This window comes from Trachypithecus francoisi, unplaced genomic scaffold (genome assembly GCF_009764315.1).
Source record: "Trachypithecus francoisi isolate TF-2019V2 unplaced genomic scaffold, Tfra_2.0 Lachesis_group1, whole genome shotgun sequence".
Classification (NCBI taxonomy): Eukaryota; Metazoa; Chordata; class Mammalia; order Primates; family Cercopithecidae; genus Trachypithecus; species Trachypithecus francoisi.
Window position 1 is genome coordinate 144932255 of NW_022681454.1, and position 18065 is coordinate 144950319.

The window sequence follows — 18065 nt, forward strand, 5'->3', positions numbered from 1 at the left end:
CTACATTTTTAAAAATAGGTACTATGTGTACACAACACATGCTTCCATCACAATACAAAATTTAAAGGCACAGAAGGATCTAGTGACAATTAGTTTTCCTTCTTACCGCATCTTCCAGCTACCCAAGTGCTCTCTGTAGAGACAACCACCACTACAAGCATCTCATACATCATTCCAGAAATGTTCTATACAATATGTTTTCTAAAATAGCATATTTTGTATGCTATATTATGTATATATTATGTATGCTATATTTTGTATATCTATTTTACAACCTTATTTTTTTCACTAAATACTAATTGGGAGATCAGTCCATATTAGTACATACAGAGTTCCCTTTATTTTTATTAATGTCTAAAGAGTATTCTGTAATTTATTTAATCCATCTTCAACAGATGAATATTTAATAAATTTCTAATATTTACCAATGCTACACTGAGTATTTTATGTAGAGATCATTTCTAACACTGCAAGAATATACGTAGGATAAATTCCTAAAAGTGGAATTGTTGAGTCCAAGGGTATGTGTCTTTTAACATTTTATTGAAATAACCAAATTGCTCTCCATAGGGGTTGTACCAATTTATTCTCCCACCTGAAATGCAGGAGATCATCAATGAGTTTAACTTTATTTCCATACTCTCATCAAACAGTGTCATAAAAATGTTTTATTCTTGTCAAAAAAATTACATCTCATTACATTTTTAATTTGCATTTCTATTATAATGATTAGATTTAGAATCTTTTCATGTGTTTCAAGAACGAATTGTATTTCTTTTATCTGCAATTGTCCTGTTCATATCCTTTACCTGTTTTTTAATGAGTTGTGTTTTATTTTCTTATAAAATTATAGGAGCTCTTTATCTGTGAGAAAAATTAACCCTTGTCTATATGTTGTATTTCCTCCAGTTTCATATTGTTTAAAGCCTTTACAGTAATATTTGATTTGTAAGTAATGTTCATTTTCTCAATTTTTTGCTTTAATAGCTTCTGAGTTTATTTCACATAGTCATCTTTCAGTATCCTCAGGGGATTGGAAAATGCATCCCCTGCTCTGAGATACCAAAATTCATGAATTCTCAGTTCTCTTATATAAAATGGCACAGTACCACACATAATGTTTTTTTCCCCATAAGTTATTGGGGTACAGGTGGTATTTGGTTATGTGAATAAGTTCTTTAGTGGTGATTTGTGAGATTTTGGTGTACCCATCATCCAAGCGGTATACACTGTACCACTTTTGTAGTCTTTTATCCCTTACCCCCGTCCCACTCTTCCCCCCAAGTCCCCAGAGTCCACCGTATCATTCTTACGCCTTTGCATCCTCCTAGCTTAGCTCCCACATATCAGTGACAACATACGATGTTTGGTTTTCCATTCTTGAGTTACATCACTTAGAATAATAGTCTCCAATCTCATCTAGGCACTGCAAATGCTGTTAATTCATTCCTTTTTATGGCTGCATAGTATTCCATCACACACACACACACACACACACACACACACACACACTCTTTATCCACTCATTGATTGATGGGCATTGGTTCCACAATTTCGCAATTGTGAATTGTGCTGATATAAACATGCGTGTGTAAGTATATTTTTTGAATAATGACTTCCTTTCCTCTGGGTAGATACCCAGTAGTGGGATTGCTATATCAAATGGTAGTTCTACTTTTAGTTCTTTAAGGAATCTCCACACTGTTTTCCACGGTGGCTATATTACTTTACATTCCCACCAGCAGCGTAGAAGTGTTCCCTGTTTACTGCATCCATGCCAACATCGGCTGTTTTTTGAGTTTTTGATTATGGCCATTCTTGCAGGAGTAAGGTGGTATTACATTTTGGTTTCGATTTGCATTCCCCTGATCATTAGTGATGTTGAGCATTTTTTCATACGTTTGTTGGCCATTTGTATATTTTCTTTTGAGAATTGTCTATTCATGTCCTTAGCCCACTTTTTGATGGGATTTTTTTTCTCATTGATTTATTTGAGTTCATTGTAGATTCTGTGTATTAGCCCTTTGTCAGATGTACAGAAAATTTTCTCCCACTCTGTGGGTTGTCTATTTACTCTGCTGACTCTGTTGTCTGTTTGCTCTGCTGACTGTTGCTTTTGCTGTGCAAAAGCTCTTTAGTTTAATAAGGTCCCAACAATTTATATTTGTTTTTATTGCATTTGCTTTTGGGTTCTTGGTCATGAAATCCTTGCCTAAGCCAATATCTAGAAGGGGTTTTTCCAATGTTGTCCTCTAGAATTTTTATAGTTTCAGGTATTAGGTTTAAGTCCTTAATCCATCTTCAGTTGATTTTTGTATAAGGTGAGGGATAAGGATCCAGCTTCATTCTCCTACATGTGGCCAGACAATTATCCCAGCACCATTTGTTGAAATGTCCTTTCCCCACTTTATGTTTTTGTTTATTTGTCAAAGAACAGTTAGCTGTAAGTATTTGGGTTTATTTCTGGGTTCTCTACTCTGTTCCATTGGTCTATGTACCTATTTTTATACCAGTACTACGCTGTTTTTGTAACTATGACCTTATAGTATAGTTTGAAATCAGGTAGTGGGATGCCTCCAGGTTTGTTCTTTGGGCTTAGTCTTGCTTTGACTACATAAGCTCTTTTTTAGTTCCATATGAATTTCAGATTTGTTTTTTCTAATTCTGCAAAAAATGATGGTGGTATTCTGACAGGGATTGCATTGAATTTGTAGATTGCTTTTGGCAGTATGGTCATTTTCACAATATTGATTCTACCTATCCATGAGCATGGGATGTGTTTCCATTTGTTTGTGTTGTCTATGATTTCTTTCAGTAGTGTTTTGTAGTTTTCCTTGTAGAGGTCTTTAGACTCCTTAGATATATTCCTACATATTTTATTTCATTTTTTTGCAGGTATTGTAAAAGGGGATAAGGTATTGATTTGATTCTCTGCTTGGCTGCTGTTGGTGTATAGAAGAATTACTGATTTGTGTATATTATTCTTGTATCCAGAGACTGCTGAATTTTTCTATTAGTTCTAGTAGCTTTCTAGAGGGGTCCTTATGGTTTTCAAGGTAAACGATCATATCATCAGCAAACAGTGACAGTCTGACTTCCTCTTTACTAATTCGGATACTGTTTGTTTATTTCTCTTGTATACTCTGGCTAGGACTTCTAGGACTACGTTGAAGTGGCGTGGTGACAGTGGGCATCCTTGTCTTGTTCCAGTTCTCAGAGGGAATGCTTTCAACTTTTCCCAATTCAGTATTATGTTGGCTGTGGGTTTGTCACAGATGGCTTTCACTACATAAAGGTATATCCCTTGTATGCCAATTTTGCTGGGAGATTTTTTTTTTAGATGGAGTCGCTCTGTTGCCCAGGCTGGAGTGCAGTGGTGCAATCTTGGCTCGTTGCAACCTCCGCCTCCTGGGTTCAAGCGATTCTCCTGCCTCAGCTTCCCCAAGTAGCTGAGACTACAGGTGCATGCCACCACACCTGGCTAATTTTTGTATTTTTAGTAGAGAAAGGGTTTTGCCATGTTGGCCAGGTTGCTCTTGAGCTCCTAACCTCAGGTGATACTCCTACCTCGGTCTCCCAAAGTGTTGGCATTACAAGTGTGAGCCAGCATGCCTGGCTGAGAGTTTTAATCATAAAGGGATGCTGGATTTTGTCTAATACATTTTTTTTTTGCATCTATTGAGATGGTCATGTGATTTTTTGTTTTAATTCTATTTATGTAGCATATCACATTTATTGACTTGCGTATGTTAAACCATCCCTGCATGCCTGGTATGAAACCCACTTAATCATGGTGGATTATCTTTTTGATATGTTGTTGGATTCGGTTAGCTAGTATTTTGTTAAGAATTTTAGCATCTATGTTCATTGAGGATATCAGTCTGTAGTTTTCTTTTTTTTTTGCTTATGTTCTTTCCTGGTTTTGGTATTAGGGCGATGAATTAGGGAGGGTTCCTTCTTTCTCTCTTTTGTGGAATACTGTCAAAAGGATTGGTACCAATTCTTTGAATGCCTGATAGAATTTTGCTGTGAATCCATCTGGTCCTGGACTTTTTTTTTTGTTGATAATTTTTTAGTTACCATTTCAGTCCTTCTAGTTACTATTTTAATCTGCTTGTTATTGGTCTGCTCAGGGTATCTAATTCTTCCAGATTTAAGATAGGAGGGTTGTATTTTTCCAGGACTTTATCCATCTCTTCTAAGTTTTCTAGTTTATGTGTGCAAAGGCGTTCATAGTAGCTTTGAATGACCTTTTGTATTTCAGTGGTGTCAGTTTTAATATCTCCTGTTTTGCTCTTAGTGAGGTTATTTGGATTTTCTCTCTTCTTGGTTAATGTTGCTAATGGTCTATCAATTTTATTTATCTTTTCAAAGAACCAGCTTTTTGTTTCATTTTTTTGTATTGTTTGTTTCAATTTCATTTAGTTCTGCTCTGATCTTGGTTATTTCCTTTCTTCTCCTGGGTTTGGGTTTGGTTTGTTCTTGTTTCTCTAGTTCATTGAGGTGTGACCTTAGATTGTGTTCTTTCAGACTTTTTGATGTAGGTATTTAGGGCTATGAACTTTCATCTTAGTATTCCTTTTGCTGTATCTCAGAGGTTTTGATAGGTTGTGTCATTACTGTCCTTCAGTTCGAATAATTTTTAAATTTCCATCCTGATTTTGTTTTTGACCCAATGCTCATTCAGGAGCAGGTTAATTTCCATGTATTTGTATGGTTTTGAAGGTTCCTTTTGGAGTTGATTTCCAATTTTATTCCACTGCGGTCTGAGAGAGTGCTTGATATAATTTCAATTTTCTTAAATTTATTGAGGCTTGTTTTATGGCCTATCATATGGTCTATCTTGGAGAAAGTTCCATGTGCTGTTGAATAGAATGTGTATTCTGCAGTTGTTGGATGGAATGTTCTGTATACATCTGTTAAGTCCATTTGTTCCAAGGTATAGTTTAAATCCATTGTTTCTTTGCTGACATTCTGTCTTGATGACCTACCTGTCTAGTGCTGTCAGTGGAGTACTGAAGTTCCCCATTATTATTGTGTCGCTGTCTATCTCATTTTTTAGGTCTATTAGTAACTGTTTTACAAATTTGGGAGCTCCAGTGTTAGATGCATATATGTTTAGGTCTGTGATGTCTTCCTGTTGGACAAGGTCCTTTATCATTATATACTGTCCCTCTTTGTCTCTTTTAATCATTGTTGCTTTAAAGTTTGTTTTGTCTGATATAAGAATAGTGACCCCTGTTCGCTATTGATGTCCATTTGCATGAAATGCCTTTTACACCCCTTTACTTTAAGTTTATGTGAGTCCTTATGTGTTAGGTGAGTCTCCTGAAGGTAGCAGATAGTTGGTTGGTAAGTTTTTATCCATTCTGTGGTTCTGTATCTTTTAAGTGGAGCATTTAGGCCACTTACATTCAATGTTGTTATTGAAATGTGAAGTACCGTTGCATTCATCATGCTCTTTGTGGCCTGTGTACTTTGGTTTTATTGTTTTTGGTTTTTAACTTTTGTTTTGTTTTGTTTTGTTTTATAGATCTGTGTGATTTATGCTTTAAAGAGGTTCTTTTTGATGTATTTCCAGGATTTGTTTCAAGATTTAGAGCTCCTTTTAGCAGTTCTTTTGGTGGTGGCGAATTCTCTCAGCATTTGTCTGGAAATGACTATCTTTCCTTCATATGTGATACTTAGTTTCACTGGATACAAAATTTTCGGCTGATAACCATTTTGTTTGAGGAGCCTGAAGATAGGTCCCCAATCCCTTCTAGCTTTTAGGGTTTCTTCTGAGAAATCTGCTGTTAATCTGATAGGTTTTCCTTTATAGGTTACCTGGTGCTTCTGTCTCACAGTTCTTAAGATTCTTTCCTTTGTCTTAACTTTGGATAACCTGACGACAATGTGCCTAGGCGATGATCTTTCTGTGATGAATTTCCTGGGTGTTCTTTGGGCTTCTTATATTTGGATGTTGAAGTCTCTTGCAAGGCTGGGGAAGTTTTCCTCGATTATTCCCCCAAATATGCTTTCCAGGCTTTTAGAATTATCTTCTTCCTCAGGTACACCAATTATTCTTACATTTGGTTATTTAACTTAATCCCAGACTTCTTGGACGCTTTGTTCGTATTTTCTTATTCTTTTTTCTTTGTCTTTGTTGGACTGGGTTAATTCAAAGACCTTGTATTTGAGCTTTGAATTTCTTTCTTCCATTTGTTAATTCTATTGCGTAGACTTTCCAGAGCATTTCACATTTCTAAAAGTGTGTCCAAAGTTTCTAGAATTTTTGACTGTTTTTTTTTTTTCCTTAAGCTATCTATTTCCATGAATATTTCTCCATTTACTTCTTGTATCATTTTTTGGATCTCTTCAGATTGGGCTTTGCCTTTCTCTGATCCCTCCCTGATTAGCTTAATAACTAACCTCTTGAATTCTTTTTGAGGTAAATCAGGGATTTCTTCTTGGTTTGGATCCATTGCTGGTGCACTTGTATGATTTTCTGGGGTGTTGAAGAGCCTTGTTTTGTCATATTACCAGGGTTGGTTTTCTGGTTTCTTCTCATTTGAGCAGGCTCTTTCAGAGGGAAGGTCTAGGGCTGAAAGCTGCTGTTCAGATTCTTTTGTCCCACAGGGTGTTCCCTTGATGTAGCACTCTCCCCCTTTTCCTATGGATGTGGCTTTCTGTGAGCCAAACTGCAGTGATTGTTGTCTCTCTTCTAGCCACCCAGCAGGTCTACCTGGCTCCAGGCTGGCACTGGGGGTTGTCTGCACAGAGTCCTGTGATGTGAACTGTCTATGGGTCTCTCAGGTGTGGATACCAGCACTTATTCCAGTGGAGGTGGTGAAGGTGCAATGGACCCCGTGAAGGTTCTTAGCTTTGGTAGTTTAATGTTTTGTTTTTGTGCTGGTTGGTCTCTTGCCAGGAGGTGGCGATTTCCAGAAAGCATCACTTGTAGTAGTGTGCTGAGGGAACTGTGATGGGTGGGGCCCAAGAACTTCCAAGAGTATGTGCCCTTTGTCTTCTGCCACCAGGGTGGATAGGGAGGGACAGTCAGGTGGGGGGCATGGCTAGGCGTGTCTGAGCTCAGGCTCTCCTTGGGTGGGTCTTGCTGTGGCTGCTGTGGGGGGTGGGGGCGAGATTCCCAGTTCACTGGAGTTGTGTACCAAGCAAGATTATGGCTGCCTCTGCTGAGTCATGCAGGTTGTCAGGGAAGTGGGGGAAAGCCGGCAGTCACAGGCCTCACCCTGCTCCCAGGCAAACTGAAGGGAGCCACCCCAACCACCAAGCCACCCCAACAGCCCAGAGTCTGTTTCCAGGGAGAAGGAAAGAGGGGTTTGAAAACTTGCCCAAGGCTATCTGCCTCCCAGCTGCCACAGAAAAGGCTTTAGTTCTCCCCCTGCCTGTGAAGTCTGCAGGCCTGATTTGGGCCCTCCCCCGAGTTCTGGCAAGGAGGCTGCTCACCCTGTTCAAATTGTTACAAAGTTCAGCTAGAGAATTCCTTCTTCCTCTGGAGTTTTACCCCCTGCTTCTCTGGCCACCCTCCCGATGGATCCCTGTGGTGCCAGGCAGGAATGGGCTGCTTGGGGACCCAGTGAGCTCCCAGGACCTTACTGCTGCTTCTTCTACCCCTGTATTTTGCTAGGCTCTCTAACTTGACTCAGCTCCAGGCAAAGTCAGAAACTTCTTCCACAAACAGACCTTCAGCTTCTCCATTGGGGTGTGTGTTCAGGAGAGGAGGGTCTCCCTTTCCCGCTTCTGCAGTTGGGGGACTCACAGTAACTAGGACGTCTCCCAGGTCCTACGGGAGCAGTCCGCTTCCTTCACAGGGTCTGTGGGTCCTCTTGGGGTTGCTGGTTTTTTCTTGCAGTGGATCTGGAGCTAAAATTCACAACGCAAGCCTCCACATGCTGCTTTTTCTGGAGCTGCAATCTAGTCCTGCCTCCTGTCCAACATGATCCCCTGAATCCAGTATTGCATATAACCTTCGCACACCCTCCAGTATACGTTAAATCATCTACAGATGACTTATAATACCTAATACAATGTGAATGCTATGTTATATATATATATGTTACATTGTATTTCAAATTTTGTATTTTTGTATTTTTATTTATTTATTTATGTATTTATGTATTTATTTATTTATTGAGACAGAGTCTCGCTCTGTCACCCAGACTGGAGTGCAGTGGCCAGATCTCAGCTCACTGCAAGCTCCGCCTCCCGGGTTTACGCCATTCTCCTGCCTCAGCCTCCGGAGTAGCTGGGACTACAGGCGCCCGCCACCACTCCCGGCTAGTTTTTTGTATTTTTTAGTAGAGACGGGGTTTCACTGTGTTAGCCAGGATGGTCTCGATCTCCTGACCTCGTGATCTGCCTGTTTTGGCCTCCCAAAGTGCTGGGATTACAGGCTTGAGCTACCGCATCCGGCCTGTATTTTTATTTTTTTAAACCAAATGTTTTCTTTTCTTTTTTTTTTTTTTTTTTTTTTGAGATGGAGTCTTGCTCATCGCCCAGGCTGGAGTGCAGTGGCGTGATCTCGGCTCACTGCACAAGCTCCGCCTCCCGGGTTCACGCCATTCTCCTGTCTCAGCCTCCCACATAGCTGGGACTATAGGCACCCACCACCACGCCTAGCTAATTTTTTGTATTTTTAGCAGAGACGGGGTTTCACCGTGTTAGCCAGGATGGTCTCAATCTCCTGACCTCGTGATCCGCCCGCCTCGGTGTCCCAAAGAAACCAAATGTTTTCAATTCATAGTTGGTTGAATCTGCAATATGAAACCCATTGATAGTGGGATTTGGAAAGGTCTTCTCTACTTGGAGAGTATTAACAAAAATTCATGTTTTCTTTTAGTACTTCTGTGGCTATTTTTCTAAGTTTAAATTTTTGATGCATCAGCATTTATTCTGGAGTATAGTTAAGAGGTGGTATTCAACTTTCTTGTTTTCCAGATGGTTATCCAATTATCACAGTTGTATTTTCCATTGAATAATCTCCCATACCCCCACTGATCTGAAATGTCAGTTTTATTATGTGCAAAATTCCTACATTATTTGGATCTATTTCTTGACTTTCTGTTAATCTGACAATTGATAACAAAATACCACAGATTATTTTAATTATTGTAGCTATAATATACTTTCCTATCTGGTAGAGCTAGTTCCTCTCATTATTTGTCTCTTCTAGAATATTCTTGGCTATTCTTTAGGGATTTAGGATAATGAATTGGTATTTTTCTTATAATTATACTATATTTACAAATTAACTTAGGGAAAATTTGTATCTTAAGGATGCTGAGTCTTCCTATCCACGGATGTTGTATACTTTTGCATTTGGTTCTAGTTTTTTACCCTCTCCCCCTCTTTTAGTAAGCCTCTGTAACATTTCAAAGCTTTTTTCATATATCTCTTTATTACATTTACCTCTAAAGTTAGGTATGTACTCCTATGTGGGTAATGTTATCACATATAGGTCTAATTTCTAAACAGCTGTGGCAATAAAAACTATTAACTATGGGTTTATATAAAAGTCATTCTTTTTTTTGTTTGTTTTTTGTTAAGTGCCCAGTTCTTGAAACTCAGCAAATTCAGGCTTGAAAAATTAACTAGAACTATAGCCATAAAACATACCTCTTTTTGACTCCAGCTAATAAATATTTCTCTCCTAAAATGTTTTAGCATGAAAACAGAACTCATTGGATTTTCAGAAACCTTTGCTCCCTGTTGACTTCGTTTTCAATTTTGAGAGTACTCAGATCTGAGTGGTGTTGCATTACCTATTAACAATTCTTATTAAACTAAAAATACAAAACTTACCTCCTAAATTCATTCCAGCTTGAAGACATTTCTGAAGTCTGCAAGCAGGACAATTCTTTCGTCGAATCTTATCAATGATGCAATCATTTCTTCCAGCACATAAATAGTTGTGTTGCCCTGATTAAAATAATAAAAAGTAACTGTTAAAATAGAGTATACGAGTACAAAACATTAATATGTATACTCAGAATATAAAACTACTTCTTTCCTGCCTTGAAATCTCTTCCTCAAAAAAGTAAAAATACATGATTTGTGGATAATATAGAGGAGGAGATGGTCAGCTTAATGCAGCTGAGACTTTAGATTATATATGATAACATTACACTTATTTCCAAACATGTTCTCATATAAGTACAGCCATATTTCTCCATTGTTTGAATTTTTTGATAGCTGCATGGGTTCAGGCAATAGTGCACATTTCCTGTAGACGTCACAACCGCATCAATCTAAACAAAAGCCCTACTGCAGCTGTTTAAGCTGCTATGCCTGCCCACCATTTATACATGTGACTTCACTGGGATTTCACAGTAATTTCACTTTCAAATTACACAATTGGAAATGTTAAACTACTCCATTCTGTAAAACAATCTGGAACTAAAAAAAATCAGATGTGGGCACAGCACGGGCTTAGAGAGTGGCATCTATTGGCAAAATATGAAATTGTAGTCTAGCTTTATTAGTATTTATTCAAAAATATTTACTAAACACCCACTGGGTACTAGGCACTACTAGAGGCACTAGGGATACAGTGATGAACAAGACAGACAAAAGCCTCTGCTTTTAACTTTCATTAGATTTGGGGGAGACACATTAGACAAAGTAATTAGATAAAATGTGTTAGATGTTAGATAGTAATAAGCACTAGGGAGAAAAATGAAGGGAACATGCAAGGTGATTTTTAAATAAAGGTCTATAGATCCATCAGCCCTATAATTCCTTCCATCTAACTGTGTGGACATCTAGGAGAGAACATATACCAGAAAGAAGGAAAAGCAAATGTGGTAGGGAGGAAGGTGAAGGCTGATTACTTGGCATGTTCTAGGAATAGCAGGGACACCAGGGTGAAGGAGCAGAAGAGAATGAGTAGAGAGTAAGAAAAGATAGAGATGAACAGCTAATGTGAGCCATATCACATAGGTCCTTAGAGGTCATATTCAAGACTTTGGCCTTTACTCTGAGGTGAAGCCACTAGACTAGAGGACTTTGAGCAGAGGAGTCACTTGATGTGATTTACATTTCACAGCATCACTCTGGCTGCTGTGTTGAAACTGACCGCAGTGGACTAAGGACAGAACTAGAGAGACCAGGGGTAGGAGGCAATTACTGTAACCTAGGGGAGAGAGGAAAGTGGGCTGGGTCTTTGTGGTAGCAGTGGCAGTGGTGAGATTCTAGATGTATTCTGAATGTAGAGCTGCATGGGTTTGCTGACAGACCAGAGGAAATGAGGAGTTAAGGAGGCCTTAAGATTCTTGGGCTAAACAAGTAGAAAAAGGGAACTGTCATTAGTTAAAAAGGGGAAGACAGAAGAAGCCAATGGTTCATGAGGAATGACCGCACTTGGGCATGGCAAGTCAGAGAAACCTGATGGGCATCCAAGTGGAGGCATCAGGTCTGCGGTTAGGAAGAGGGCTGGGCTAGATATGTCATCAGCTCACAGACGTTATTTTAAGCCATAAAACTAGGTGAGATCATATGGTGGGTGAGCACAAACTGGAGAATGAAGCCTGAAGAGTCATGGGTTAATGAAAAGGAGAGAGGGAGGCCCACTGTTTACTGCAAAGTAGTGAACAGGCTCCAAAGCACTCCCTTCCGTGTAGTACCATCATGTTCCCTTGATTTAAGAATTACTAAGTAAATAACAGTAAATACTCAATAAAAATAATGTGCATCACTTAATGTAATTAAAATAATTTAATCTACAGTATATTCTCTAACATTATGGTAAATCTTAGTAATAATAACAACAAAACAATAGTAACAGCATAGGGAAATCTATCAAAGTGAAGAAATGAAACCCCACCATTATAATAATCTAATGCCTTTTCTAAAAATTGAAGGCTCTTAATGAATATGGGTAGGTGTATATAATTACACAAAGGCAATCAATATCCATGGTAAAAATGGTAACTGATAAATATAACATTTCATGACGTTGTACAGCATCTTAGAGAGGTTTCCACTTTTAAAATAAAATTTTAATGCCACATTAGAGTTCTTAGTTAACCCATGCAACAACCCTATGACATAGGTGAGATTATTATTGCTGCTATTCATCAGAAGAAACTCATACTAGAATTGATAAAGTGACTTCCCAAAAAGGTAGAGTTGGAAACAGAATGTAGAAAGTCTGATAATATTGCTGTGCCTCAAGGCCAGGAGAGGGTTTTCTAAATACTGATTTGCAATATAATTTACTGTTGGTCTAAGAAGACATTGAAGGTGCTCTTTGGAAATGAGAAGCAACAGAATGCTGAGTGAAGCACGCTCTACCAGCCAGCATTTCTACCCACAACTGACATTCTGTGCCTTTTGCATATTATGAGATTGAATACAAAACCACAGATTTCATCTTTAATATACACTGAACTGAGTAAACTTGAAAGTCCAAAGAAATAACTAAACGTAATTTAAATTTGTTTTAATTCAACAAGTATTTATGGGGAACCTCCAATATGTTGCAAGGTCACGAATCATTTGCATAAGGGTTGGTTGGCTGTAGTCTAAGATTCACTCTATGAATTTTCAGTAAATGTAACTAAGACTTTTAGATTGTAGGCATACCAAATGGAAAAAAATGGCCACTGTCTTATGGACACATTGAAAGATTTTCTTCTTTGGGTGTTCAAAAACAGAGACTTTCAAATGCCAGGATTGTTCTAGAAGGATTTAAAAAAATAAATACCCTTCAAAAATTTGTTACTGTAACAACCCAGGATAATTTTCTCCCCAGAACAATATTTCATCTTCCACAAATAGGATAGGAGAGTTGTAAGAGACTGTTGCAGACATGTCATTTTCAGAAAATTTTGTCGTTTATATTTTTAGTTGTGTAAACATTAAAAATTTAAATTACACCTACACAAATACATAATGTGTGTCTCATTCTTTAATTCATATTAAACCAACACAACACACAACCAAAATCTGTCCAGTAGGACTCAGGGAACTTTAGTCATCCATCCGTGTACTCGAGTTCAGTGTACCTCCTGCTTGCGGTTGGGGCAGCTTTTTGGGCACAAGGCAGCCATTCTAGAAGACAGAAAGCTTCCAAGGTTAGGATAAACTTGAATGAAGTACCAGGATTCTTAGGTCAGTTAGTGCATGTGTAACACAAATTCAAAGATTTATAGGAAAACCAGATGAAGTAAATTAAAGGGAAAATAAAAGCAAAAATGCTTTATGGACTTAACAATAACAAAGTTGAGTTTAAAAATAAATCAGAGGTATAATTTTTTTCTATTGTTTTAAACTATGGTATTGTTTTTAACTGTAGAATAATTCAGTAACTGTTTAAAAGTTAATCTCATTATTTTAAAAGTTACTGCATTCAATAAAAGTTGTCTTTTACAATTGTCAATTATTTTGAAAGCAAGAAGCAACTTTTTGTTATACGTGGCCTGGTCCCAACTGAGAAAATACAGATTATGTGACATGCAGTTCTCTAAGAATCAATAGCATAAGAACAGAAAAGTAGAAAAACGAAGGGCAGGGAGGAGAAAGCACAATAAAAACGAACCAGCTTCACAACCAGGGTCCATCTGGGTCTCAATCCCGCCTCAGTCAATAAGGAGCTATCAGAGCCTCAGCTAAGTGGCTCAATGTTTCTGAGCATTGGTATCTTGATCTATAAAATGCAAAGAGTAATGCCTACTTTCTACATTGTTAAATGGTTTCAAATGAATAATATACTACACAAAAAGCAAGAAGCACAAAGCCTCGCCTGAAGAAAGAACTAAAAAAAAAAAAAAAAAACTAAAAAAATTTTTCAAAGGCGATAGAGGTGGTAGTGATGATCTATTTTGTTAGCTCACTTAAAAAAAAATGAGGCCAGGCACGGTGGCTCACGCCTGTAATCCCAGCACTTTGGGAGGCTGATGTGGGTGGATCATGAGGTCAGGAGATCGAGACCATCCTGGCTAACATGGTGAAACCCCTTCTTTACTAAAAATACAAAAAATTAGCTGGGCGTGGTGGTGGGCACCTGTAGTCCCAGCTACTCAGGAGGCTGAAGCAAGAGAATGGCGTGAACCCAGAAGGGGGATCTTGCAGTGAGCCAAGATCATGCCACTGCACTCCAGCCTAGGTGACAGAGCGAGACTCCGTCTACAAAAAAAAAAAAAAAAAAAAAGAAAAGAAAAAAAAAGTAGGATGAGAAAATCCAAAGAACAAAAATCAACTCTTTTTTTTTTTTTTTTTTTTTTTGAGACGGAGTCTTGCTCTGCCACCCAGGCTGGAGTGCAGTGGCCGAATCTCAGCTCACTGCAAGCTCCGCCTCCCGGGTTTACGCCATTCTCCTGCCTCAGCCTCCCGAGTAGCTGGGACTACAGGCGCCCGCCTCGTCGCCCGGCTAGTTTTTTGTATTTTTAAGTAGAGACAGGGTTTCACCGTATTAGCCAGGATGGTCTCGATCTCCTGACCTCGTGATCCACCCGTCTCGGCCTCCCAAAGTGCTGGGATTACAGGCTTGAGCCACCGCGCCCGGCCCAAAAATCAACTCTTAATGAATGTTAGTGAGTAAAGAGCATCGTGTGGGAGCAGAATGTCACCTTTGAGTATGAAGGCCTCTGGATGAAGAGTCCACTTGAGCCAAGGCAAACACCATTCAGCTCTGAAGCCATCTTCAAGTCTTTAGTTTTTTTTCTAAAAGCTGGCAAGGATAGGAGTGTGTTGAACTATATCTTTAGGGTATATACAGGATAAAAAGCCAGGATTGTCCTTTCTGTTTGCAACTCAGCTAAGAATTCTAGACTAGGGCCCAAGACTATAGGCATGGGACAAGATTCTGGAAAGTTATAACTTCCTGGTATTATTTCTCTCGATATCTCTTATTTTTATATATTACTTAACATCAAGACTCTTTAAGTAGGCACATACACTCAGGGGCAGAAGCAAAGGTGAGCCTGGGAGACTGAATTCCATTTTGCCAGGAGCCTTGAGGGAAACCGCACCCCTGTGGATGAGAGAAGGCAGAGGTAACTGATATTTACAGACAGGCAGGTTGAGGAGCAAGGCCCTTGGAAAACAAGAAAAAGAGGTTCTAGGATCTAACATGTGTTCCCAGACAATGAGTTAATTCCATTCCACAAAGATTTTTAAGGCAGAATATAAAAAGGTAAAACAGTCCATTTCTTCCACGACCTTATATTCAAGGGGTTAGGATGAGGTTGGGGAAATTGAAATGATTAAGATACATCTACCTATATAACAAACCCATACATGTACCTCTGAACTTAAAAAAAGATATATCATGGGTCTTGGTATGTTCCGACTTTAAAGAAGGAAGGGATCATACTGGAGTTGGGAGATGAATCAGTCTTTATGGAGAAGGAAAGCATCTGGGGTAAGCCTTAAGGAATGTTCTAGAGGAATGTTCATACAATGAAACATGGAAAGGACAGAAGTACAGGTGTTCCACACAAAGAATTAGCCCAGGGAAGGCTGAGACACAGTTAAGTGTTCAGTAAGCAAGTGGTCTGGGATAGGCATGGGATAAGATTCTGGAAAGTTGTAACTTCCTTGTATTATTTCTCTTCATATCTCTTATTTTTATATATTACTTCACAGGCAGGATGGGTACAGAGGAGGAACAGACAGTATCCACACAGTCTGGTAGCTCGGCCATTTCCAGAGGCCGCCAGTGCCTTGCAGGCTCCAGTGCCCCTTCCTTTCTTCTGGGTTTCAGCCCCATGCATCTACCTGTTCACTGAATGTTCCCACCCGAATGTCTCTGACACTTCAATCCCTCCCTGTTCACCAATCAAATGTCACATCCCCATCCCCCACACAGCCCCCTTCCTGCCTGCTATATGCCCAATTTTAAAGCTACATGCAGTTGTATGAACTAGAAGCTGCAAGTTATCCATTGTTTACACGGCTTCTCCCCAGAATCCTCTACATTCAAGGGCTAGCAAAGTACTGATGATTCTCCCTTCTAAGAGTCTTTTGAGTTCTATCTACATCCATCAGTCCTTTCTTCATTGCAGGATCTCTTGGTTAAACTTCTGAATTATGGTGCTTGAATCCCTATTACTATCGGACTTTAGAGAAGTTACTTAACCTTTTCATATATCAGTTTCCTGACTTATTAAACAAGAATTATAAAGGTACCTATCTCATGAGTTATCATGAAAATAATATACCACATAAAGCACTGAAAATAGTCACTGCTATGCAGTAAGGATAAAATGAATGGTAGCTGTTATCACTGTATTTGTGTGATTATCATTATTACTATTGTCATGTATTACTGCATATTTTCAGTATAATTTCAATGGACTTGTAAGTAGTCTACCTGCCTCTGCTAATTCACCACTTCTAAGTCAAATGATTCTAACTTCAATTTAAAAGTTATTAAATAAAAAAAAACTCTCACACAGACATCAATAGGTTAAAAAAAGAAAGAGAACTGTTTTGGTTGAAATGAAGCTAAGGGGTATCCCTGGTGTTTCCCTCCATCTGTACCCATCAGTGGTGTGGGAGGCACTCCACAGGAAACTGTGGCCTCTAGGGCAGGCACTTTGGGTCCTGGGCCTCCCCAGAAGTTTCCCCCTCTTCTGTACAGCCTGCAGTCCTCCCCCTGATTCACAGATCTGATTATGACATCATCTGCTTAAAGGCCTTCTAGGGCCCTTCACTGCTTAAACTCTCAAGTCCAAGCTCTTACAAGCTCCATATTTAATGTGAGTTGAGCCAGTGTAGCACAGGGAGGGGAGGTGGCAGGTCAGAGCTCAAAGATGTGCTTAGCAAAAGTTACGACCATTTCAGAAAAAGGAACCAAAGCTTGGTCAGAGGCATCTAACCTAATAACACTGGATTATGTTTATCGGTGGTTTTAGTTTTGGTGTTTTTATTATTGGCATGTATTGTTCCTATTATGGATGTGAAGGACAATATGCTTATGGTTTATTTTAACAAGTAAAAGAACTCAGAAGACTGGTCCTTTGCCTGGTTGTATCTCTGTTCATAGGTACAGACATATAGGTTGCTCCTGAATCACAAACACCATTGCTACAGACATCCTCAACTATAGACTGTAGTCAGCATGCCTGCCAACCTCTGCCTGCCAACCCTCTGCCTGCCAACCCTCGCTGATGCTTGGTCATGGGTGGTGGCAGCACTTCTGGCATATCTCCCCCATTACTTTTCTTTTAAATCTTAGAAGGCAGTCTCATTTCTGTTTTTCTCTGGCTTCACAATTTCATGTTCTATGACATCTATGGATCCATATACCCCCTTTACCTCCCCATCAGTGTCCCACTCCTCTACCTGTATCTGGAAAACATTCTATCCCTCCATACACATGGCTGATCATCAGGGTAGTACCTTTTATCAAGCAAGACATTGAGGTTCTCAGGGAGAGTTAGATATGAGACATGAAAAGAACCAGGTTCTGGAAGCCCCGAAAGCACAGCAGACATCTACAAATACCCTTGAGAATCTTTAAAGAAGGATTTGCAGAGAAGGAGGTGCTTGAATTACATCTTACGAACAGAATGCCCAAAATTTTGTCTTTTAAAAAACTGACTTATCACACATTGGCAACATAGCCTTTTACATATGGGGGACTGAATATGAAAAATCAAAACACACTGAACACTGACATTTGCTCCCACCACAGTACCCAGATTCCTTCCTGTCCCCACAGAGAGGCGGTGCTGGGGCCTCAGATTGAGCCTCCCAGTGGGGAACACCTCTGCCCACCCTTGACTTGACCTTTTTTTCCAGAGGGAGGAAGCTCCAAGATGCTACACCACAGGCCTCTCTCCATCCCCTTTACTCAGTCTGCTTTCATGAGTACATTTGAGAATTAATCTGGCATGCCTGCCTCCACAGTGGCTTCGTCCTCTTGTGGGACAGCTCCCTCTGGGAGCAGGTGCTCAGCCTCCAGTCTTGGGTAGGCCTGTCCTGATCCAGCTGTTCCCTTGCCTGTACCTATCTGGGGGCTCAGATGACAGGTCCCTTTGGCTCTTATCACTAAGTCATACACTTCAACTTATTTACCCCCAAATGTTGATGTTTTATCTTCCACCAGCCACTCCTTT

The 18065-nt window shown here is 39.4% G+C and overlaps 1 protein-coding gene across 7 annotated transcripts in view; it reads right to left on the reverse strand.

Annotated features, from left to right (window-relative positions):
- The window catches only part of NR3C2 (nuclear receptor subfamily 3 group C member 2), a 376656-nt gene that overhangs the window by 106429 nt on the left and 252162 nt on the right, over window positions 1–18065 (reverse strand). For all 7 annotated transcript variants that reach the window (XM_033215444.1, XM_033215442.1, XM_033215443.1 and 4 more), the window contains one exon: window positions 9805–9921. In XM_033215444.1, coding sequence (XP_033071335.1) covers window positions 9805–9921 — 117 coding nt within the window. The remainder of the gene's footprint in view (window positions 1–9804; window positions 9922–18065) is intronic.